Source organism: Mobula hypostoma, chromosome 14 (assembly GCF_963921235.1).
Source record: "Mobula hypostoma chromosome 14, sMobHyp1.1, whole genome shotgun sequence".
NCBI classification, from domain to species: domain Eukaryota; kingdom Metazoa; phylum Chordata; class Chondrichthyes; order Myliobatiformes; family Myliobatidae; genus Mobula; species Mobula hypostoma.
Window position 1 is genome coordinate 10,316,343 of NC_086110.1, and position 26,169 is coordinate 10,342,511.

Sequence of the window (26,169 nt, forward strand, 5' to 3'; positions counted from 1 at the left end):
CCTGTTCAAAGGAAAACATCAAAACCCAAATGCACAAAAAAACCGCACAAACAGCAAAAAAAACAAGTGAAAAACACAGAATATAAAACATCAAACCACAAAATCATCGAAACAGTCCAAGAATGTTCAGTTCCGCTCGGTTCAGTTCAATCTAATGCTGTGTCGCTTGCTGACTGTCAGTCTGCCCTGATCAAAATTGTGCAAAATAACAACAAAAAAGGAGTGATCAGAAACCAGAAACACATCATAACGTGAACTACAGTTTGCATTTCCTCCCTTGTGACCACCTGGTCACAGAGGAGGAAATGCAAACGCCACACAGACACTACCAGAAGACAGGATTGAACCTGGGGGCTCTGGTGCTGAAGGCAATGACTCCACTAGCTGCATCACTCTGCAATTATATATATAAAATTTCATCTCAACTCAGAATTAGTTTCTAATCTCCGTGCTTCCAGTTGTCAATCATCTCCTCAAGTATGTTCCTCCACCGTAACCACCAGTCCAATAGAAGCAAGCATAGTCTGTGATTAGTTACATTGCATTTTCAGACTGTAATTATGACAAGTAAATATTGCTGAAGTACTTGAGTCGATTATGCAGATCAGATTCACTGCCATGTTTTCAATAGGTATACAATGCTGTTTGAAGTGGTTTAAAACATGGAATATAAAATATTACAGCACAGTAGAGACCCTTTTAACCTACTCTAAGATCATCCTAATCTTTCCCTCTTACCTAGTCCCCATTTTTATTTCATCCACATGTCCAGCTAAGAATTTCTTAATGCCCCTAATGTATCTGCCTCTGCCAACTTCCTGCTGACGTCTTTATTATTTTTCAGAATCTGGTCTTTACTGGCAAGCCCACTATTTCTTGTCTATTTCAAGTTGCCCTTGAGAGGTTAGTGAGCCACCGTATTCCTTCCAGTGACAGTGCTCCCACCGGACTGTTGAGGAGGCAATTTCAGGATGTAGACTTGAATGATGAAGGAGGGCGGGCAACTTATTTGCCCACAATAGATGACCCTCAACTTGGAGGAGATCCAAGAAGGTGGTAGTTTTCTGAGGTACCTGCTGCAACTGCTCTTCTTAGTGATAAAGAACAGGGTTAGAGAAGTGGGCGAGCTGGTAACAAGCAGATGCTGCACACTGCAGTCATCAAGCACCAGCAGAGGAGGGGATAAAGTTTGGGGTGTTGTGCATAGTACCAATCAAGAAGGTACCTTTGACCTGTAGGTTTTAAGCTCTTGAAATTTTCTGGACATGCACTCATTCAGGCAGTCCAGATGGACACAGCCATGCTTAGCATGATTTTTAATGCCAGTTTACGCTGTGGAGAGTTTTCAATGCGAATGCAGCTCTCTGCACAAGAACTGGCAGACAGACACACCTACCAAAGCTGTCAAGGATACAGAGAATGCTACAGGGCAAGGTTAAGCAGGTTTGACCTGGAGAGCTCAATCAGATCTGTGATATAACAAGCTATCCATGGTAATGGGCACTGGAGACACCAGAGTGCATTCTATGCCTTAGCACTGTCAGTACAAACAGATTAAAGATTAGTTTTTTTTCTCACATGTAACATAGATTATTTGCATCACATGCATTATTTGCATCAATGACCAACACAGTCTGAGGATGTGATGTGCTGGGGGCAGCCTGCAAGTGCTACCATAGTTCTTGCACCAACATAGCATGCTCACAATTTCCTAACCCATCATCTTTTGAACATGGGAGCAAACCGGAACACCCAAGAGCCCATAACACAAGAAGATATCGGAGCAGAATTCATCCATTGGGACCACCGAGCCTGCTCCACCATGGCTGATGTATTGTCTCTCTCACCCCCATTCTCCTGCCTTCTCCCTGTACCTGCCACACCCTTACCAAACAAGAACATATCAACCTCTGATTTAAATATATCCAGTGACTAGGCCTCTACATAAATCCCACAATGCCAGTGGAGGAAATATGCGTGGTCACGGAGTGAAGGTACAAACTCTGTACAGGGTGGCAGGAACTTAACTCCAGTCATTGGCTTTGTAAAGTGTTATACTGATCGTTATTCCTCTGTGCCACCCAGGGAAAGAGCAGTGAAACTAGTGAAAGTGAGTTGGGGGGGGGAGCAAGATTTAGTGATCAGGTGGTTTCCTTGTCCACATTTGACCATGAATGTTCAGAGGAGGTGAAGCCAATGCTGAGGAATCCAAAGGCTGCATCCACCTTTGCAGTCAGAGTAGGAGGAATGTCAAGAGGAAGACGGCTGAGTGGGCAGGGAGTGGATCTTGTGGGGTGAGGGGGGCTAGGATTCTGAAGAGTTGGGTTGACGGTGGTAATGTGGGGGTGGTGAGGGAGTGGACTGTCTGCTGGAAGGCTGTGTAATGTTGGGGGAGGATCCACACAGGGGTCCCGGGTTTCAGTCTTTGTCCACACAGGGGCCCCGGGTTTCAGTCTTTGTCCACACAGGGGTCCCGGGTTTCAGTCTTTGTCCACACAGGGGTCCCTGGTTTCGTATCCTGCCCTGCTTCTCCGGACGTTACCAGTTTGGGTTAGAGAGCGTTGTTCCCCCAGTTTACTGGTTTGTCCCAAGCTGATCACCCTCCTCCCCTCTCTCCTCCTCTTGCTGCCGGACTCTCCTCCCCGCCGCTGCGGAGGAAACTGACTCAGCGCTCCGTGTCCTGTTTCTTCTCTCCTCCCCCTCCTGCTCTCCGCCTCTTATGTGACCACTTACTGCCATCCACAGTCCGTCGGCGACCGCACAGGGGATGTCTACAGAGGCTGGGAACCATCACAAACAAGGTAAGGGAGCCGGCTGGTACAACACTGCGCTGCCCCACACCCGTCCCGGGAACCTCCGTCCCATGAGCCAGCCTGAGGGCAGTGCATCAATCGCTCAGAACTTGGGAGTAGGTCTCCTCCCATACACCAGACTGCGGCTGTTCATCACACTGTTCTAGGGAGGGTGAGTAAGGAACAGTCACACTTGAGATTATTATAGACAACAGGTTAAAAAATATTAGGTCTGTCTCTTCAACAGGGCGTTCGGGGCATAAGCGAAGGGATAAATATCTATGTTTTAAATGCCAGCTATCTTGATCTCTCTGCGGCGTTTGAATTAGACATTTCTGGAATTTCAATTTCACTTCTGTCAAATTCCGCCGATTGAAAAAAACTTCAATGAATCGCTTATCACAGTCAGATCTCTCTCTCTCCCCTCTCTCTGACCCACCCACAATCCCCAGAGACCTGATTCGCTTAATAATCCTACCCCTGCCTTTGGGAAGATTTTACAAGGAGGACGTCCGGATGGCAACTTGTAATGACTTGGTAGAGGAACCAGATGGGGTTGGTACGGATATCTGGGCTTCTCTTTCACCGTTTCACTAGTCCGCAGTGGACAGGATTGGGTCTCGCCCCGAAATGCCGACTGTCCATATTTTTCAATAGATGCGGTCTGACTCGCCGACTTCCCCCAGCATCTTTCATGCCTGTGCCGAACCACAACGTAGAAATGCGCAGGAAGTTTGGTTTTGAGGGGGCGTCCCCCACGCACCAAGGTCCCACAAAAGTCAATGGGTTCATGGTGAGATTATTATAGAAGATTAGCTTGATGGAATGTTGATTTGAACTTTAAATTGTTTTGTAGTGTCACCTCTTTAACCAAATCCGCCTTTCCCACACGAAAAAGCTACATCGGCCACTGAATCTGTCCAATTAGATGATCGGGTGCTGCAGCGGAATTTGGAATATCCTGGGCCGGTGCCAGACGCGACCAATGACTTTGACACACGGACAATATATTTGCTATTTTAAAAAATACAGACAGGAACCTGGACGGAAATGAATATGCAATTGTGTAGTCCGAAAATGTCGGAGCACTTCTCTTAGGGATGTAATGGCCAGGATTAGATGTCATGCTTTCATGCACACTATTACTAACTACATGTAAACACTAGTCTCCAAACGGTCCAAGATGCAGTTCATGAAACGTTAACATGGGAACGAACCGGTATAGAACTGCAAAAAAAAACAGGTTAGAAGCCAGGACTAATTATTTGTATTCAAGAAAAAGTTTGCATTGAGTGCCCAGCACACATTTGTGTTGTGGAGGGAAAACCCCGATTTAGCGCATCAATTCATGACGCGCCTTGATGCACCTTATTTTGAAACTGATGGTTGTCTTATATCACTTCATCTGATAAGACTTGCTTAATAAAGCAGCTTTTTGAACTTGTGGAATGACTATGGGAACAGGATTTTTTTGTTGGGGGACCCAGCTGATAGTAACTAAAAATTATTTATCTCTATGCAAAATAGTTATTGACTTGGAGCAGCGGCAGTAATGCGATCATTCTAGTCGAGTATGATGTTCTCCAAAGGGGGTGGGTCCTCTGGTGGCTGGAGAGGCCGATTTAGGATCCACATAACAGGGACCTTATGATGATGGATCTTAATGGAGAACGCCCGTGTGTGACTTGTTTAACGTGGCGAGGCTGAAGCACAGGCAGCCGCCACACGATCCACGACAGTTTGGGGTCAGGATCCAGTGGCACGGAGTGCAGGATGACTGGGAACCATCCGCTGCTGCAGCTTTCCTTTGCATTCACTGCCATTGAGATGTGTCATCATCTTCTGCCAACTCCCCCACTGAGATCTCGATTAGGTTGTTCTTTGTCTGGAAGTTTACCCTTGACCTTAACACCATAGGTGACCCTACCAGTAGCTAATCACTAGATGTCTAAACTCCAGATCTTAGGAACAGACAAGTCTCTCCACAATGACAAGGTGATTATCCTTGGAGAAGAGGCTTGGAGTACTAATAGTTGGGATACCACAGATGAAAATTCAGTCCACAATACTTGCTAATGGAGAAGCTGAACAAATAGTATTTGTCAATGAAGAAACTGAACTAATTGCTTTCAGGAGGAGAATCTTACGGCTTGAGGATGTGAACCCACAGGAGCTGTGAGTTGACAACCTGAACACGTGTCCTCGCTGACACAGTATCTGAAACAGTTGTCCTCACCTGAGAGGAATGTGAACCTTGCATTGTATCTGATTTGAAGTATGGCTGGTGGTGTATTTGAAACTGCAGTTGTCACAATGGTGGGGACTTGGGAGCAAGGGTGGACCCAAATACAACACACATCTTGTGAGGTTACGGTATGGACTCTGAGCCAGAGACTGGGCAAGGACCCAGTACCTGGGTCTTGCCTTGGGCTCAGACCCCAGAACCAGGCATGGACATGACATGGGCCAGGGAGAGGAGGAACATGGAAAAACAGAGCCTCGGTCTCGGGAGAGCAGGTACATGGAACCATGGACACACACACAGAACACAGAGTTGGGACCCCTCCTTGGGAACAGGACATAGGGCCGGGACTCATGACCCCCCCCCCCGTGGGGCAACGGCAAGATGGCCTGACCTACCCCATGGAGGCGAGGACAAGACATGACCCCCCGTGGAGCAACGGCAAGACGGCCTGACTTACCCCATGGAGGTGAGGACAAGACAGGACAAGACATGACCCCCCACGGAGCAACAGCAAGATGGCCTGACTTACCCCACGGAGGCGAGGACAAGACAAGACAAACACCAAAGAACAACACAGTACCTATCTAGCTCCAGCGATAGAACTAGACTGAGGTGCAGGCGAGGGCTACAGATGAGGGCTAGAGGCGAGAGGGGCAGAGAAGGGATTCAGACACGGGGGTAGGACAGGAATCACAGACCGCCAGGGCCAGGACTTGACTAGGTACTCAGATGCCGCCAGGGCCAGGACTTGACAGTACTCGGATGCCGCCAGGACCAGGACTTGACTTGGTACTCGGATGACGCTGGAGCCAGGACTTGGACTTGGACATGGTACTTGGATGCTGCCAGAGCCAGGACTTGGACGTGGTACTTGGATACCGCCGGAGCCAGGACTTGGATGTGGTACTTGGATGCTGCCGGATAGTGGCGAACTCTAGACTCGGCCCAGGAACAGTAGACAGTGGCTCCTGATTCTCTCCGGCGGGTTAACCAACAGACCCACCTTGATGAGGAAACTTTGCAGACTTGCTTTGGCGAGGTAACTGGACAGGGTTGCTCCGGTGAGGAAGGGCGAATTACCGGCACTCGCTTCGGCAGAGACTAGGCTTGCTCTGGCCAAATGACATCGGAACATCGTACCTTTGATGACTTTGCAGGCGCTCCCGCGCCGAATGGCTAAAAGCCGGAGACTATAAACTACCGGTTCAGCCGAGCGTTAATTGCCTCTTAATCACCAAAGCCGAGGGACACGGGAAAAACGGAACCAAAGGGAAACGGAGTCAACGGTCCGGATCGTAACGTAAACAAAGTAAATTTAAAGGGACCCCGATCTGGACCATGACAGTAGTATTTGCTGAACGGTTCTCAAAACCAAGACCACTAACTAATGGGTTACTATTTGATGATGGAATGTCTGTAGCAACAGTACATGAAGATGGAGCTTGGGGTCAATAACAGTTTTTGCTGATAGCCTGTCAAGAATCATTGTTACTTGTTGAGGGATACCTGATTGTTTTGTGGATCCTGCTTTTTCCTTTTTTAATTTATTTGCAGTCTTCTTTGGACCTTTTGTACATAGAACATAAAACAGGATAGCACCGGGCAGGCCATTTGGCCCACAATGTTGTGCCAATCTTAGCACCAAGTTATACTAAAAGTCCTCATGATATGTACCATCCATATCCTTCCATTTACCTGTCTCTATCTAAAAGCCTCCTAAACTTCACTAAACTGGCTGCTTCCACTATCAACACTGGTAACATATTCAAGCCACCTACCACTCTCTGCATTAAAAAAATCTAGCACTCATGTTATGTTTAAATGTCCCAACCTTAACCTTAAAGCATGTCCTCAGGTGTTAGACTTTTTTTGACCCTGGGGACAAGTTTCTGACTCTCTACTGTATCGATGCCTCTCATAATTTTAAAAATCTTTATCAGGTCTGTCTTCACCCTCCAGCACTCTAGAGAGAACATCTCAAGTCCGTCCAACCCTTCCTTATAATTCATACTGTCTAATCTAGGCAACAAACTAGCAAACATCTTCTGTATCGTCTTTACATCCTTCCTGCCATGGGGTGACCAGAAATCCACACAATACTCCAAGTGTAGTTTGACTGATGTTTTGTGTAGCTGCGGCTTGGCTTCCTTACTCTTACACTCATCACCCCTACCAATGAAGGCAATTGTGCCACCTTATCCATTAGACGAACCACTGTCAGTGAGCTATGGATCTCTTTGTACCTCAGTGCCACTAAGGGTCCACCAGTAATGAAAGTTTGTTACGCTAATTCTCTTTTGTGAAGTTTGACCCAATGTAACTGATCAACAAGTCTCCCACTTTCTAGCTTCTAATGACAATTTCATCTCTATCCACCTATACTTCCAATAAAAGGGCTCACACTGAATGCCACCCCACCTTCTTCTCGGAATAAATTTGTAAAGATAGTTTGGTTTGATTTACTTCCTTAAAAGATTTTCACTAGTTATTCTTTTCCATATTTGCCTTGGAAACCACTGTCTCCCAGTCTTGGTCACTTCATAGCTTCCCCCCTCCCCTGGTTTTATTGATCTAGGCTCACTTTTTTTTCAGTAGAAATCAGCCATGATGGAACGGTGAAGCAGACTCGATGGGCTGAATGCCCTAATTCTGCTCCTATGTCTTATGGTCTTAATCTACTGGAGGAACTCAATTCCTTTCTCCCCACAAATGCTGCTCCACTGCTGAGATCCTCCAGCAGATTATTTGTTGTCTCAGACTCCAGTATCTTGGATGTCTCCTTTGTTCTCCAAGGGTTTACTAAGGACATTTTTCATCAGACTTTTTTTCTCCACTCCTGAACTGCAGCTTTATCCATTTCCAGTCTTGTATGCAACCCCTGTCTTGCCATCTTCACCTAAAATCACCTTGTGATTTCTTAAAATGTTTGGCTCCTAAATTTGTTGAATACGGATTCACTGTTTTATACATTGCTACAGATACAGGTGCAGTGTGTATATTCAGTGGCCACTTTATTAGTTACGTCCTGTACCTAACAAACTAGCCACTGAATGTATGTTTGTGGCCTTCAAATCTACTTCAAGATTCGCTGTGTTGTGCATTCAAAGAATCTCTTCTGCAAACCTCTGTTGTAACATGAGGTTATTAGAGTTGCAGTCGCTTTCCTGTCAGCTTGAACCAGTCTGGCTATTCTCCTCTGACCTATCTCGTTAACAAAACATTTTCATCCAGAGAACTACCACTCACTGTATTTTTGTTTTGTTTTGTTGCACCACTCCCTGTAAATTCTAGAGACGGTGTGCATGAAAATCTCAGGAGATCAGCAAGAGTATTTTGAGATACTCAGACCACCCTGTCTGGAACCAACAATCATTCTACAGTCAAAGTCACTTAGGTCACATTTCTTCCCCATTCTGATGTTTGGTCTGAACTATAGCTGAACCTCTTGATCCCATCTACATGCTTTTATGCATAGAGTTGCTGCCACATGATTGGCTGATTGTACGAACGAGCAGGTGTACAGATGTACCTAATAAAGTGGCCACTGAGAGTATATCTGGCTTGGATGAATTTATTGAACCATCTGACTTTAGTATTGAGGAATAACTACCATCTGCACAGAGTTAGCTGCTTTTGGTATGGGTGATTAATGAGGGTTTCTGATGCCTAAAATTAGAATATTTCTATATAACAACCTAGTGAATACTCCATCTTTCTCTGTGAGGTAATGACGGCTTGGTTATGACTCCCCACACAACACAATTTCCTCCTGACGACCCTAATCTCACATAAATAATGGTCACTTGACTAAGATGCTGCCAGGTGTGAGACTGACGCCTATTCAGAGTCAGGGGAGGAGAGACTGCAGTATTTGAGGAGGGGCAAGTAATTAATGATCTTGCCACATATGCCACAACGTTGCTAGACTGTACAGTCAAGCAGCAGGACATTTCAAATGCCTGCTGACATAAGAATATTGGAAGACTTTGCCAAGGGCTGGTGCCATCTGTATCTGTTGTACTCCAAACTGCTGCAGTCTTTTTGTCTTCCTTTCTCGTTTTCTCACTCCATCTCTTTCATCTTTCTTCAAGTTCTTGCTCCCTTTTTTACTTCCGTCTCCCTCCTTCCTTTCACAAGCTGCAGCAACTTTTTCCCCTTTGATTATTCTCATTTATTTCTCTCTTCCTCTCCCCTTCCCGTCTTTTTCAAGTCCTTCACCTGTTCTCCTCCTTCCTCTCTTTCTCTATTTTTCTTTTGCATCAGTCTCATCCCTGATCTGTCTTGTGGGCTGGATGCTGCATTCAGTGTGACTGCTTCAGTCATTCAAGAGCTGGTCAAAGTCAAGGGACTATCAGTAATTCAAAAAACTTGGCAAGGGGTTTCTAGGCAATTTTTAAATAGACAACAAGCTGTCAGAGGACAACATGTGAAAGGGTCGTTAATTAAAAATGCATCTTGAACCCAGACTACTGCACTGCTAGTCATGAGCAGCACATGTTATAAAAGCAACAGCTAATTTTTACACACAAAAATGATCAAATGACCTGCTTTCTAGGAGTGTTGCCACGAGAAAAGCAACATCCACCATCATGAAACCCCACCATCCAGGCCATACACTCTTCTCACTGCTGCCATTGGGAAGGCTGTACAGGAGCCACCAGATTCAGGAACAGTTAATGCCCTTCAGCTATCAGCTTCCAGAATCAGAATGGATAACTTCACTCACCTCAACACTGAACTAATTCCACAACCTACAGACTCACTTTCAAGTACTCTACACTCATGTTCTCAGTATTACTTATTTATTTGTGTAACTTGTCTTCTGTTGCATATTGGTTGTTTGTCATACTTTGCTATGAATAGTTTTTTTCATAAATTCTATTTTTAACTAACCTGTAAATGACTGCAAGAAAATGAATCTCAAGGTTGCATAGGCTGACATATACATACATTGAAATAAATTTACTTTGACCTTTTGATCTTTGATCTATGCTTTTAGTTCTGCTGATTGAAGGGTAACAATTGGCCAGGATGCTGGAAATGTTTTGAGAGAGCATGTGAAGCCTTGTCTTGAAGTCAGTTCAGAATGACCTGTCTGACAAAGCACCACTCACCTGGTCCCTCACTGAAGTGCTGTTGCTTGGGTCTCTGGAGTTTAGGTGAGGTGTTCCCAGCAGAGAGTGACATACACAGCAACAATTCAGACCCATGCCTGCTTTCCATCCAATAGCACTGATGTGGGCACTCAAGCAGGCAAAAGCAGGACTGGTAAGTGCAGCTACATCAGAAAATCATGGAGTCTTACAGCACAGAAAAAGCCATTTGGCCTAACTCATCCATGCCAAACATGTACCTCTGTGGGCTTGTCCCACCTGCCTGCATTTGGCCTGTGGCCCTGCAAGCTTCTCCTACCCATGTCCTTCCTTAGGTGCCTTCATAGTGGTTGAGTATGCATATTAGGACCATTATTTCTGGCAGCTCATCCCAAATATGTACCACCCTTTGCATGAAGAAGCTGTTGTCCCTTTTAAATCTCTTGAACCTCTCATCTTAAACCTATGCCTTTTTTCTGATCACCCCCTCTCTGGGAAAAAAGACTATGTGCTTTCATGCTCTCTCAGGTCACCCTTTAATCTCCTACGGTCTGTTGTCGACGTGCCTCTATCAGGTCACCCTTCAATCTCCTATGTTGTAAGGAATAACGTCTTAGTTATACAATGTCTCTTTGTAACTCAGCCTTCAAGTCCAGGCAATGTTGTTGCAAATCTTTTCAGTATTCTTTCTAGTTTACTAACACCTTTTTATAACAGGGTGAACAAAACGGTACAGAATGCTCCAAGTGTGGCATTTACCAGCATCTTACACAATTGCAACATATTGTAATAAACCGTGACAGATGTAATACATTTTGGAGGGAAGTATAGGGAAGAGTCATCAGAGGTAGGTTTCAATACACAATGCTGTGTGCATAGATGCAATATCCAGGGTGGTGGTGGAAGCGGGTAAATTAGGGAGATTGATGAGACTCTCAGATGGGCATTTAGATTGAAGAAAAATAGAGGACGATGTGGGAAGGAAGGTTTAGATTGATATTGGAACAGGTTAAAAGGGGTGCACAAAATTGTGGGCCAAAGGGCCAGTGCTGTGCTATATTGTTCTATGTTCTGTGTTCCTGCAGAACAAATTCTAAACACTTCCTTACTGGTACAGTTACACAATGAGATTCTGCATATGCTAGAAATCCAGATTAACAAATACAAAATGCTGGAGGAACTCAGCAGATCAGGCAGCATCTCTTGAAAAGAATAAACAGTCGACGTTCGGGGCCAAGACCTTTTACCACCTTGGCCCAAAATGTCTACTGTTTCTTCATTTCCATCAATGCTGCCCAACCTGCTCAGTTCCTCCAGCATTTTATGTGTGTCTCACAGCTACAGTGTCACTTTAAGAAGCCTGAAAAGGAAGGGTTCCAACCTGGGCTCCACGGACCCCTCAGTTAATGGTGGGGTCCATGGCACAAAAAAAGGTTGGGAGAGCCTGCGGTAAAGGGAAACTTTTAAATTTCCCAAGGCGTAAGATGTATTGAGTGATGGTAAGTAATCCAGTTCCTTTCATGTGTTGCTAGGCTGTCACTAGTGACCTTTGCTCAATATCGATTTTGGCTGCAAAATGATTTCATGATGCACTACTTCCACAGCACACTGTAGTGATCTGATCAGGCAACATCTACAGAGGGGAATAAAGAGTTGATGTTTTGGGCCGAGATGCTTCATCAGTACTAATAAACAATTGACATTTTGGGCCGAGACCTTTCATCGGGACTTCTGTACTCAATGCAGTGACCAAAGAAGGCCAAGATGCCAAAATCCTTCTTCACCACCCTGTTCACCTGTGAGGCCCTTTTCAAGCCCCTCTATTTTATAATACTCTGGAGATGAGAAGGTGCCAACAGTAACTGCCGAAGGGTCTCAACCCGAAACGTCGACCATACTTTTTCCCATAGATACTGCCTGACCTGCTGAATTCCTCCAGCAACTTTGTCTGTGTTGCTTGGATTTCCAGCATCTGCAGATTCTCTCTTGTTTGTGACAATATCCATTTGAGACCCATTTTGAAAATTGCCTAAAATAATGGATTGGGTTTCTAGCACTGATGTAGGATTTGAGCTTTGCCTTCACTGGATTTTTCTCTGTTCTCTGCATGGATCCTATCTGATGAAGAAGCTGATTTACTTGCTGCTGAGTTTGGACTCCCAGTAGTAAATAGCTTTGAACTAGTCAAAGTTGATAAGGACCACTGCCTCAAGTCTTCAGTAACCCAACTCCAATCCTAACGTCAGTTATTACCTGTGTATTGTTGGCACCTTCTCATCTTCAGAGTATGATGAAATAGAAGAGCCTGAAGATAGCCTCACAGGTGAACAGGGTAGTAATGAGGGTCTTGACTCAAAACGTCGATTGTTTATTAGGATCGATGAAGCATCTTGGCCCAAAACATCAACTTTTTATTCCCCTCCATAGATGTTGCCTGTTCAGATGAGTGCTGCCAGCATTTTGTGTGTTGCTCCGGATTTCCAGCATCTGCAGAATCTCTTGTGTTATTGAGTATGGAAGATGGGATGTTATTTTGCAGTTGTACAGGCGTTGGTGAGGCCAAATTTGGACTGTTGTGTTCAGTTTCTGTCACTCTGCTATAGGAAAGATGCTGTTGAGTTGGAAAGAGTGCAGAGGTTTAGAACATAGAACATAGAATAGTACAGCACAGTACAGGCCCTTCGGCCCACATTGTTGTGCCGACCCTTAAACCCTGCCTCCCATATAACCTCCCACCTTAAATTCCTCCATATACCTGTCTAGTAGTCTCTTAAATTTCACTAGTGTACCTGCCTCCACCACTGAATCAGGCAGCGTATTCCATGCACCAACCATTCCCTGAGTAAAAAAAACCTTCCTCTAAGATCCCCCTTGAACTTCTCACCCCGTACCTTAAAGCCATGTCCTCTTGTATTGAGCAGTGGTGCCCTGGGGAAGAGGCACTGGCTGTCCACTCTATCTATTCCTCTTAATATCTTGTATACCTCTATCATGTCTCCTCTCATCCTCCTTTTCTCCAAAGAGTAAAGCCCTAGCTCCCTTTATCTCCAATCATAATCCATACTCTCTAAACCAGGCAGTATCCTGGTAAATCTCCTCTGTACCCTTTCCAATGCTTCCACATCCTTCCTATAGTGAGGCGACCAGAACTGGACACAGTACTCCAAGTGTGGCCTAACCAGAGTTTTATACAGCTGCATCATTACCTCGCAACTCCTAAACTCTATCCCTCGACTTATGAAGGCTAACACCCCATAAGCTTTCTTAACTACCCTATCTACCTGTGAGGCAACTTTCAGGGATCTGTGGACATGTACCCCCAGATCCCTCTGCTCCTTCACACTACCAAGTATCCTGCCATTTATTTTGTACTCTGCCTTGGAGTTTGTCCTTCCAAAGTGTACCACCTCACACTTCTCTGGGTTGAACTTCATCTGCCACTTCTCAGCCCACTTCTGCATCCTATCAATGTCTCGCTGCAATCTTCGACAATCCTCTACACTGTCTACAACACCACCAACCTTTGTGTCGTCTGCAAACTTGCCAACCCACCCTTCTACCCCCACATCCAGGTCGTTAATAAAAATCATGAAAAGTAGAGGTCCCGGAACATATCCCTGTGGAACACCATTTACAAGGATACTGTTGAGACTTAAGGGACTGAGTTTTGCGAGACGTTGAGCAGGTGGTGACTGTTTTCATTGGAGTGAGGGAGAATGAGGGGTGATCTTATGGAGGAGCATAAATTATGGTGGGCAGACAAAGGGTGAATGTGGAAGTTTTTCTGCCAGGGAAGAGAGGGCACAGGTTTAAGGTGAAAAGGGAGAGAACTAATAGGAACCTGAGGGGAAACTTTTTCAACCAGACAGTGGTCATCACTTGAGGAAATGGATGAGGCAAATGCATTAACAACATTTAAAAGGTACCTTTAAGGTCAGGTAGATGAATAGGAAAGGCTTAAGAAGGATATGGGCCAAATGCAGACAACTAGAACTCACTTAGCTAGGAACTTTGGTCAGCATGGACCAGATGGGCTGAATGGCCTGTTTCCAATCTGTGTGTCTCCATAACTTCATGGGTTTTTTGCCTGGTGCTATGGTTTCCTTCCACATCTCAAACTCAAGTGGTATATTGCAGCCGCTCCATATTGTCTCTGGTGTAGAACGTGGGGAGAGTTGAGTGACAGGTGGGCAGGTGTAAATGAATGCTTATGGATGGGTCAAAGGACCTGATCTGTGTTGTACGACTCCATGATGCAAGATTTTGGGAAAGGTTTCTCAGGGAGTGAAGGTGCTGTTCAGGTTGATGAATAAAGGCATAGTAAAGGCATTTTATTTCAGATATACAATCTATGCATGAAAATATACAAGAAATACAATATAGTACATAACTTCCTTTGTATTGACAGTGTTGTCAAGTCTATACAGCCGTGCCATCAGCCTATTAGTACATTCTATGTGCAAAGCACTATTTCACTTGTGATAACAGTATTATATAGCAATATCAAAATATACTATATTTATAAGAATACACAACTCAATACCTTTTTATACATTCACAGTCAATGTGTTAAGTAATGTTCTATTATGTTCCTTAAAACCAATAGCACTTTTGCCACCCATGTTGCCCCTTGGGTGTTACAGTACTACAATAATTGAGGGTCTCCCTCACCCAGCCTGGCCCCTCCCAGTTCAGTAGCTGAAGAACTCCAATGCTGAGGTCCTTCCTCACTGAGACTCCGCAATGGCTGCTCCAAGTGTCTGTGCATCCCTCCGCAGCCTGGAGTGTGCCAGTCGGCAGCATTCCTCTATTGTGAGGGTTCCCAATCTTTTTTATGCCTTGACCCTCATCATTAACTGTGGAGCTCAGTTTGGGAACCCCTGCTCTACGGACATCTCAATGTGCTCTTTAATCAGTTCCATGCCTGACCTGCAACCTATTAAACGTAGTTAGCCAGGTGGTGAAATGAGTCGTTGCAGATTTTACAAGAGACTGGTTGGGTGAAGGCAGATCCCAGAATAGCCTTGAATGCAAATGTTTCTCCTCCATTTGTTCCAAGTGGTTGTGCTTGAACTGCTAAGTAGTGACTTTGGAATTGTGCACCTCAGACTGAATATCTTCAGTTTTAATCATGTGATGTTTGAATAATGGAGCTAATGGCAGCACTGAGAGCTCAGAAGATTGATGGGATGCCTCTGTATGGGAATACGAGCATGTTTATTCCAGAGCCTGCTCTTCCCATAAACACAATCATGGATCGGGCTGACAACTTCCTGATTCGGTATAAACCAGCAGTGTCCCTATAGGGCATGATTCAGTGCTTAATACTGACCATGTTAAATTACCATCCAAATACTTCTGGCTGATGAAATCTCAGCTACACACACACTAGTTTGAAATGGATCAGCTACAACAAAGCCTACTGCTAGCATTAAGGAGGAAACAAGGTAAATATTTGCACTAAATTTTAGATGGAGGCTACCTGTACGACTTTTGTGAAGCTGTCCTGTGTTCTTGGCCTAGTTTGTGTCTGGCTGGTATTGACACAGAGCAGGCATTTCCTCGAGATTTCCTCATACTGCCGTCCCAGACTCCAAACTGCCAGGTCCTTTAAAATGACTTTTCTCACAGAGAGACACAAGACGATGCAGATGCTGGAATCTGAAGCAACCAACAAAGAGATTGCTGGGCGAGGCAAAGAGATGGTTGATTGTTTTTGATCAAGAACCTGATACAAGGTCTCACGCTGAAACACACACTAGCCCTTTACTTTCTCAGACGCTGCCTGACCTGCTAAGTTCCTCTAACTGTTAGAAGAACAGGAGTTCTTAACCTTGGGGATCTGTGCATAGGTTCCAGTGGGTCTGGGAAAAACTTTACACCTTTACTTCCACTAACCTCTAACTGAAATTTAGCATTTCCTTCAATGGTGAATGTACAGACATCCCACCTCTCCCGGAAATTCCAAGTGTCTCCCGCATATTGATAGTGGCTCCCTGATGCCTGCAAATTATATACAAAATCCTGGAAATCGATTTTTTTTGAGAGTGAGCGAGCGAGTGAGGGCGAGAGAGAGAGAGAGAAAGAGAGAGAGAGAGCACACCATGGCAGAGTGTTCCAAAAAAAGAAAATATAAAACGTACATCACCCCAGACTACACTAAAGTGTACCCCTGCCTAATAGGGGTCAAAAATAATGACAGTGTTGCTCGCTGCACTGTTTGCAACAGTGACTTTTCTATTGCCCATGGTGGGTTAAGACTGTAAAAGACATGTTGAGGTGAGTTTAACAGGTGTCATTCGTTCATTAGCATAGCTAACGTTATTTAAACTAGCTGCTAAGGAGCTACTCTATTGCAGACATCCCCCCTCTCCTGGAAGTTCTGGGAGTCTCCCGCAAATTGATGGTGTTACCTCCCTGAAATGAGTTTTTGCAGGGTGGGATATCTGAATGTAGGTAATAAATCTCAGTAATATTAGCAGTACCTGTGACTTTGTCACCAATAGAAATCATAGAGATTTTCATGTTACATTACAGTTGTTACAAGTATCTCAAAATATTGTTTACTGCACACTCTTCACTACTTTGAAATTATGGTAGGCACTAGACCTGCCGCTAGATCAAACGTGATTGCAGTCTTCCTGTCTGCAGACGCTTGTGCAATGTAGCTGGCTAACTATCAGGCAGCCCTGCAATTGGATCTCCAATATGATATGTATGTTGCTTTGTCCAAGACCACCCCACAGTTTCATGTTCATATTCAAACTAAGCAACAACAGCCTTCACACTGATACATCGTTAAAAAGTAAAATTTAATTTTAATTTTCCTGTATTTTAAATGTATAGTCTTGTTATTTATTGTGCTCATAGAGAAACACATATATCACAAATTTGTTTTCTAATATTTTTATAACTGTATTTCAATGTAATTGCCTTCTTTTGTAAAACTGTGTATTTTAAATATCTAAATACATTATTTTGAGATGGGGTCTGTAAGCTTCACCAGACTGACAAAGGGTCCATAGGCCTCACTGGACTGACAAAGGGGACCGTGGGCCTACACCAGACTGACAAAGGATCCATAGACCTCACCGGACTGACAAAAGGTCCATAGGCCTCACCGGACTGACAAAAGGTCCATAGGCCTCACCGGACTGACAAAGGGGCCCATAGGCCTCACCGGACTGACAAAGGGGACCATGGGCCTCACCAAACTGACAAAGGGTCCATAGGCTTCACCGGACTGACAAAAGGGTCCATAGGGATCACTGGACTGACAAAGGGGTCCATAGGGTTCACTGGACTGACAAAGGGTTCATAGGCCTCACTGGACTGACAAAGGGTCCATAGGGTTCACCGGACTGACAAAGGGTCCATAGGCTTCACCGGACTGACAAAGGGTCCATAGGCCTCACTGGACTGACAAAGGGGACCGTGGGCCTCACCAGACTGACAAAGGGTCCATAGGGTTCACCAGACTGACAAAGGGGCCCATAGGCCTCACTGGACTGTCAAAGAGTCCATAGGGTTCACCGGACTGACAAAGGGTCCATAGGCTTCACTGGACTGACAAAGGGGACAATAGGCCTCACTGGACTGTCAAAGGGTCCATAGGGTTCACCGGACTGACAAAGGGTCCATAGGCTTCACTGGACTGACAAAGGGGCCCATAGGGTTCACCAGACTGACAAAGGGGCCCATAGGCTTCACTGGACTGACAAAGGGGTCCATAGGGTTCACTGGACTGACAAAGGGGTCCACAGGGTTCACCAGACTGACAAAGGGGCCCATAGGCCTCACTGGACTGTCAAAGGGTCCATAGGGTTCACCGGACTGACAAAGGGTCCATAGGCCTCACTAGACTGACAAAGGGGTCCATAGGGTTCACCAGACTGACAAAGGGCCCATAGGCCTCACCGGACTGGCAAAGGGGCCCATAGGCCTCACTGGACTGACAAAGGGTCCATAGGGTTCACCGGACTGACAAAGGGCCCATAGGCCTCACCGGACTGGCAAAGGGGCCCATAGGCCTCACTGGACTGATAAAGGGTTCATAGGGTTCACCGGACTGACAAAGGGGCCCATAGGCCTCACTGGACTGTCAAAGAGTCCGTAGGGTTCACCGGACTGACAAAGGGTCCATAGGCTTCACTGGACTGACAAACGGGTCCATAGGATTCACCAGATTGACAAAGGGGTCCATAGGGTTCACCGGACTGACAAAGGGGCCCATAGGCCTCACTGGACTGACAAAGGGTCTATAGGCTTCACCGGACTGACAAACGGGTCAACAGCATAAAAATATTAAGAGTTGAAAGTATATTTTGTAGTTTTTTGACCTGGGGTTACACTGACCCAGAAGAGAATCCTTAATTCAGGGAAACTACGTTCAATAAAGGAGGGTCAGCAAGATGACAGCAGGTTGAAACCAGATACCTCGCATGATGACCTGAAGGGTAGAATCTCATCCTCTAGCACCTCAGTTAGATTATTTTCTTTACCTGACTGACACCCTGCTAACTGTAGGTCAACCATTATTTTTACTTAATGCTTATTTCATCACCAAAAGACCATAAGACTATAAGACATGAGAGCGGAATTAGGCTATTCAGCCCATCAAGTCCTCTCAACCCCATTCTGATTGAGAGGTACAACGTGGTAACAGGCCTTTCCGGCTCAATGAGCCCGTGATACCCAATTACACCCATGTGACCCACTGACCTACTAACCCATATGTCTTTGGATTGTCCTGGCTAAGTTCTCCACCAAGTGCTCAGTCAGGATTTTATTGGATGGCAAAATGAGGGTCAGGCCTGATTATGATGCCCTTGTAGTGCATTAGCCAATATCCAATGGCTGTGCTTGATCAGTTGATGGAATAGACCTGGCCAAAGTCTAGAAATCCCACAGGCCCTCCCTCAACAGCAGGTAGAAACTCTGAAATAAGGGTCAAGCACCAAAATTGATTGGAATTCTTTTAAGCAACACACATCAAATTTGCTGGTGAACGCAGCAGGCCAGGCAGCATCCCTAGGAAGAGGTACAGTTGATGTTTCGGGCCAAGACCCTTCCTCAGGACTAACGGAAGGAAGAGCTAATAAGAGATTTGAAAGTGGGAGGGGGAGGGGGAGATCCAAAATGATAGGAGAAGACAGGAGGGGGAGGGATGGAGCCAAGAGCTGGACAGTTGATTGGCAAAAGGAATATGAGAGGATCATGGGACAGGAGGCCCAGGGAGAAGGAAAAGGGGGAGGAGGGGAAAAAAACCCAGAGGACAGGCAAGGGGTATAGTCAGAGGGACAGAGGGAGAAAAAGGAGAGAGAGAGAAAGAATGTGTGTATATAAATAAATAACGGATGGGGTACAAGGGGGAGGTGGGGCATTAGCGGAAGTTACAGAAGTCAATGTTCATGCCAGACGAAATATAAGACGTTGTTCCTCCAACCTGAGTGTGGCTTCATCCTTACAGTAGAGGAGGCCGTGGTACACATATCAGAATGGGAATGGGATGTGGAATTAAAATGTGTGGCCACTGGGAGATCCTGCTTTCTCAGAGCGTAGGTGTTCAGCAAAACGATCTCCCAGTCTGCGTTGGGTCTCACCAATATATAGAAGGCCACATCAGGAGCACCGGATGCAGTATATCACCCCAGCCGACTCACAGGTGGTGTCGCCTCACCTGGAAGGACTGTCTGGGGCCCTGAATGGTGGTAAGGGAGGAAGTGTAAGGGCATGTGTAGCACTTGTTCCGCTTACAAGGATAAGTGCCAGGAGGGAGTTCAGTGGGGAGGGTTGGCGGGGGGGGATGAATGGACAAGGGAGTCGCGTAGGGAGCGATCCCTGCGGAAAGCGCGGGGGGGGGGAGGGAAAGATGTGCCTAGTGGTGGGATCCCATTGGAGGTAGCGGAAGTTATGGAGAATAATATGTTGGACCCGGAGGCTGGTGGGGTGGTAGGTGAGGACCAGGGGAAGCCTATTCCTAGTGGGGTGACAGGAGGATGGAGTGAGAGCAGATGTGCATGAAATAGAGGAGATGTGTTTGAGAGCAGAGTTGATGGTGGAGGAAGGGAAGCCCCTTTCTTTAAAAAAGGAGGACATCTCCCTCGTCCTGGAATGAAAAGCCTCATCCTGAGAGCAGATGCGGCGGAGACGGAGGAATCTCACCTGTCCAACTCTTGGCTCCACCCCTCCCCCTCCTGTCTTCTCCTATCATTTTGGACCTCCCCCTCCCACTTTCAGATCTCTTACTAGCTCTTCCTTCTGTTAGTCCTGACGAAGGGTCTCGGCCCGAAACGTCAACTGTACCTCTTCCTAGAGATGCTGCCTGGCCTGCTGCGTTCACCAGCAAATTTGATGTGTGTTGCTTGAATTTCCAGCATCTGCAGAATTCCTCGTGTTTATGGAATTCTTTCAATGTTCCTTCATCACTGCTGTGCAAAACCCTGGAATACCCACATCATGAGTTCAGAGGGAGTACCTTCACCACAATCACTGAAATGGTTTACAAGAGCATCTCACCGTCACTTCAGAAAGGCATGGCCAGTTACTAGGACTCCATGAGTGTTATAGAGTAATGAAGCACAGAAAAAGACATTTTGGGCTAATTCATCTATGTCAAGCATGGCCCCACCAAGATAGTCCCATCTGTCCATATCCCTCTAACCCTCTCCTATTCATGTACTTATCAAAATGTCTCTTAAATGTTGTCATGCCTGCTTCAGCCATTTCATTCCATATACACAAAGAAGTTACCCACAGATTCCTATTAAACCTCGCCCCTCTCACCTTAAACCTATGCTCTCTGGTTTTCATTTTTACCCAGGGAAGGGGACTAGAGGGTATTTACCCTGCCTATGCCCCTCTTGATTCTATAAGATCACCATAAAATCTTGTACATTCCAAGGACTAGAGTCCTAGCCTGCCCAACATTTCCCGAAAACACAGTTTCTCGAGTCCTGTAGGCATCCTCATAAACCTTCTCTGCACTCTCTTCTAGTTTAAGTACATCTTTCTTATAACAAGGGAATCAGTTCTGTACGCAATCCCCTCAGTGTCTTCTCATCGTCCTGTACAACTGCAACATAGAAATATGAGTGAATAAAAAGAATAAACTATGCATAACCGTTTTTCAGTCTCTTGACTTATTAGGATATGGGAAGAAGACTCGACCTTTTTTTCATCTTTGACTCCAAACTTCTGGTCGAGCATAACAATGTTTCCTGGTGCCTTGCTACCAACCTGTCCCATGACTGTCTGACAAAGGCTCAGTCACTCTATGCTTCCCTTCAGGTTCCCCTACACATCACATGGCTTCCGCTGTTTTAATTTCAGATGGATTACTGGGCAGGAAACAAAAATTGGACCATTCAGCTTGTGTCCCTGTGGCCACATATTTGCTGCAGGAAGTTACCTATGAGAATCAGAAATGGATATTTTCAGTCTATAATCCCCGTGGTCCATGAGTCTGAAATTCGGGTATATCCTTCCATAAGTCTATACCTATAAATCTAGGGTTGGGTTCACATGGTCTGAGTTCATCAGGTGAGAGGTGCTAACTGTCCCAGGTTTATGTATTGGCAATGCTGCTTCCATTTCTAATATAAGGCTTTGTTTTTAAGCCTTCCTCGGCTAATGAGTTCCTAATAATGTTTGAGTTTAGCGCTTGAGAAACAGTTACCGACTTCCCCACAATTCACCTTCCAAACTGGTATCACACCTCCACTTCTCATGGGACCAATTTGATGACCGACTTTGTTCCATTCACCACAACAGCTGGGTTTTTCCTGTGGCCACCCAGTTTAATTCTATTTCCCATTCCCATTTTGACATGTTAGTCCATAGACTCTTCTATTGTAACAATGATGACACTCTCAGTTTGGAGGAGCAACATCTCATTTTCTGGCTGGGTAGATGCAAACCTATTGGAACTTATGGTAAACACTCTCCCTCCCCCTTCTTTCTTTTTCCATTCCCCATTCTGTCACTCCTCTTACCTCTTCTCTTCTCCTCACCTGCCCTTCATTCCTTCTGGTGCCCCTCTTCCTCCCTTTTCACCCATGGTCAGCTCACCTCTCATATCAGGTTTCTACTTCTTCAGCCCTTTACCTTTTCCACCTCCCAGCTTCTTACTTCTGCCCACCCACATTCCCCATCACCTGGCTTCGCCCATCACCTGCCAGCTTGTACTCCTTCCCCTCCCCCATCTTCTTAGTCTGGCTTCTTCCCCCTTCCTTTCCAGTCTTGATGAAGAGCCTTGACCCAAAATGTTGATGGCGTATTCCTCTCCATAGCTGCTGCCTGACCTGCTGAGTTCCTCCAGCACTTAGTGTGTACTACTTTTATTAACCCCGCCAACACCCTGATTCAGGGGTCTCAGCCTTTCTGCACGGATTCCAAAGCAGGAAGTCAAATGAGTCATCAATGTCAGGAAAGGAGAGGCCGAAACTAACGGAAAGTAATAGGAGCCTGTCAGATGGTGCACACACAAAAAGGAGGAAGAAAAGAAAGAACATCAAAGTTAGTCAGAGTTATTTTTGAACTGGTTTTGTAAGGACAGGTGCAAATGTTTCCTCTCCATTGCAGTAGCTGTGGCTTCTTGTTTATTGTTCCAGCGCATAAAATGTTTTGCTTGCTACCCAAATTAAGCCTTCCCATTTATTATGATTCAGCATCTTAGTCCTGACAAATTAATTAAAATCTTTGCATTACTCACATTTTAATGCTGTCACTGGATCAAGCACAGTTCACTCATTCCATCTTTGTGAGCTAGCTGGTCCTGACTGGAACTACAATAAGACATAGGAGGAAAATAAGGCCATTTGACCCTTCAAATCTGTTCCACCATTTCACTATGGCTGATTTATTTTCCCATTCTTCTGCCTTCCCCCATAGCCTTTGACGCTCTTACTAATCAAGAAACTATCAACCTCCGCTTTAAATATACCCAGTGACTTGACTTGCACAGCTGTCGGTTGCAATAAATTCACAGATTCACCACTCTCTGGGTAAAAAAATTCATCATTTCAGTTCTAAAGGGACATCTTTGTATTCTGAGACTGAGCTCTCTGGTCTTAGGCTCCCCCACCATAGGAAATATCCTCTCTACATCTACACTAGCAAGGCCTTTCAACATTCAATAGGTTTCAATGAGATCCCCCTTCATTCTTCTAAACTTCAGTGAGTATATACCCAGAACTATCAAACGCACCTCATATGCTAACACTTTCATTTCCAGGATAATTCCTGTGAACCTCGTCAGGACCCTCTCCAATGCCAGCACATCCTTTATTAGATTCTTACATTTTGCTCATGCACTTTTTTTTTGCATTCACCTCTGGATACGAGACAATTACTGTAGGTCTTAAACACCAACTCTAGACTGTACCTGTGCTGATGGAATGCTGGATTGTTGCAAATATCTCAAACACGAGGAAATCTGCGGATGCTGGAAATCAAAAGCAGCACACACAAAACTCTGCAGGAACTCAGCAGGCCAGGCAGCACCTATGGAAAAAAGTAAGCAGTTGATATTTTGAGCTGAGATCCTTCATCAGGACTGGAAAGAAAGATGAGAAGCCAGAGTAAGAAGGTGGGGGGAGGGGAGGAAGAAGTATGAGGTGGCAGCTGATAGGTGAAACCAGGTAACCTCCAACCTGATGGCATGAACATCGATTTCTCGAACTTCCAGTAATTGCCCTTTCTTCCATGGTCTTCAACCCTGTCCTATCAGACTCCCTTTTCTCCAGCCCTTTATCTCTTTCACCAATCAACTTCCCAGCTCTTTATTTCACCCCTCCCCCTCTCCCAGTTTCACCTATCACCTGACTTCCCATCTTTTTTTCCAGTCCTGATGAAGGAAACGTTGACTGTTTACTCTTTTTCATAGATGCTGCCTGGTCTGCTGAGTTCCTCCAGCACTTTGTGTGTGTTGGAATTATCTAGCATTCAGACTTACACTGAAACGTCCCATCTGTAGAAGAGCAATATACAAGGTGTGAAAGGTATGCCCATGGGTAGAATAGCCTGGTGGTAATGGCGCCTGACTTACAAGCTGGAGGTTATGAGCTACAATCGCATCAGCGACTTCTGAAATTGAACAAATAAATCTGGTAATTTGTGGGCTAATACCAAAGAAGAAAAGACCAGGAAAGCTGCTGTGCTGTTGCAAAAACATGATTACTTTGGTGAAGTCCCTCATCTATCTTTCTGAAGAGATGTTAAACCATGGCCAGGTGTGTAGGGGAAGATCCCAGAAGATAAAGAAGTAGGGCAAGTATCCAATCAAATTATATATTGCAGACAGCATTATAAACCAAATTATTTTGTGCTATCTCTTTGTTGTTTACGGCATGAAAATTTATAACAACACGAAATGTGACCACACTAGAAAGATGGCTGTAATAATGTGGGGTGCGCTGAAGTTAGGGAAGGATCAATAGTAATCCAGATCTATCTATCTGTATATCCTCCTCTCTTGATCTTTTACTCTCCCTGGGGTGATACAGTAGTGTAGCAGTTAGGCTAACACTATTACAGTGTTCAATTCCATCTCTGCCGGGAGTTCATACGTTTTCCAAGTGACCTCATGGGTTTTTTCTGGGTTCTCCGGTTTCCTCCCACATTTCAACGCTGTTCGGATTACTGTGTCAATTGGGTGGCATGGTCTCTCCCACTCTAGTCCTCTCTCTTTTCTTCCCCCTCTCTCTCTTTCCCTTTTTCTTCCCGTCTCTCTCTTCCCCCACCTCTGTCTCTTCCCTCCTCTCTCTTCTTTTTCTGTCTCCTCACCCTCTTTCCCTTTCTCCCACTCTTCATTCTTCTCCTCTTTCACTCCAGCCCACCCCCCCACACTTTCTCTCTGTCCTCTTTCTCTCTTTTACATCCACCCACCCGCACACACTCTGCAAACGTGTCACTCTGAGACACAAGGACATCCTGGCAATAGTGCAGATGAGATTCACCAGGATTATGCTGGAATGGAGGATAGGCTGGGCACATTTTCCCTTGAGTGAAGGAGACTGAGGGGTGAGCTGACAAAGTATGTAAGATTATGAGAGGCATTGATAGTATGGTAGGGGTGTCAAAATCAAGAGGTTTAAGGATTTAAGGTGAGAAGTAGGAGTTTTAAGGGGATCTTGGGAATTCGTTTCTTTTAGTACAGAGAGCGGTTGATATCTGAAAGACAATACCAGAGGAGGTGATGCAGTCAGATGCAATTACTACATTTAGGAAGCATTCAGACAGACACTTACCCCTGCAAGCAGGACAGGTGCTAACCGTGCTTCTATACTTCCTCCCTCATCACCATTCAGAGTCCCAAACACTCCCTCCAGATGAGGCGACATTTCAATTGTAAATCTATCAGGGTTGTCCACTGTATCCAGTACTCCTAGAGCAGTCTCCTCTGCATTGGAGAGACCTGACGTAGATTGTGGCTTTACTTCATCAAGTACCTTCTCTCCATCCACCAATCAAAGGGTGACCTTTACCGGTAGCCATCCATTTTAATTCTGCTTCCCATTCCCATTCTTACATTTCGGCCCATGGCCTCCTCTACTGCCACAATGAGGCCACTCTCAGATTGTAGGAGCAACAATTCATATCCTTTCTGGTTAGCACTCAACCTGAGAGTCCAGAGGATGACAAGAATAATCCTGGGAATGAAAGGGTTAACATATGTGGAGCATTTCATGGCTCTGAGATGGTACTCACTGGAGTTTGAAGAATGAGGGAGATCTCATTCAAACCCAATGAATATTGAAAGGCCTAGATAGAGTGGACGTGGAAATAGTATTTCCTATAGTGGATGAGTCTAGGACCAGAGTGCTCAGCCTCAGAATACAAGGATGTCCCTTAGGAACAGGTATGAAGAAGAATTTCTTTAGCCAGAGAGAGGTGAATCGGTGGAATTCATTGCCATAGATGGCTGTGGAGGACAAGTCATTGGATATATTTAAAATGGAGGTTGCTAGGTTCTTGAGTAGCAAGGGAGTCAAAGGTTGCAAAGAATAGGGTTGAGGGGGAAAATAAATCAGCCATGGAA

The 26,169-nt window shown here is 45.3% G+C and overlaps 1 protein-coding gene across 1 annotated transcript in view; it reads left to right on the forward strand.

Annotated features, from left to right (window-relative positions):
* Positions 1–2,767: 2,767 nt before the first annotated feature.
* exoc3l1 (exocyst complex component 3-like 1) overlaps positions 2,768–26,169 on the forward strand; it is a 109,120-nt gene continuing 85,718 nt past the window's right edge. Inside the window, exon 1 of the mRNA XM_063066663.1 lies at positions 2,768–2,801. Coding sequence (XP_062922733.1) covers positions 2,768–2,801 — 34 coding nt within the window. The remainder of the gene's footprint in view (positions 2,802–26,169) is intronic.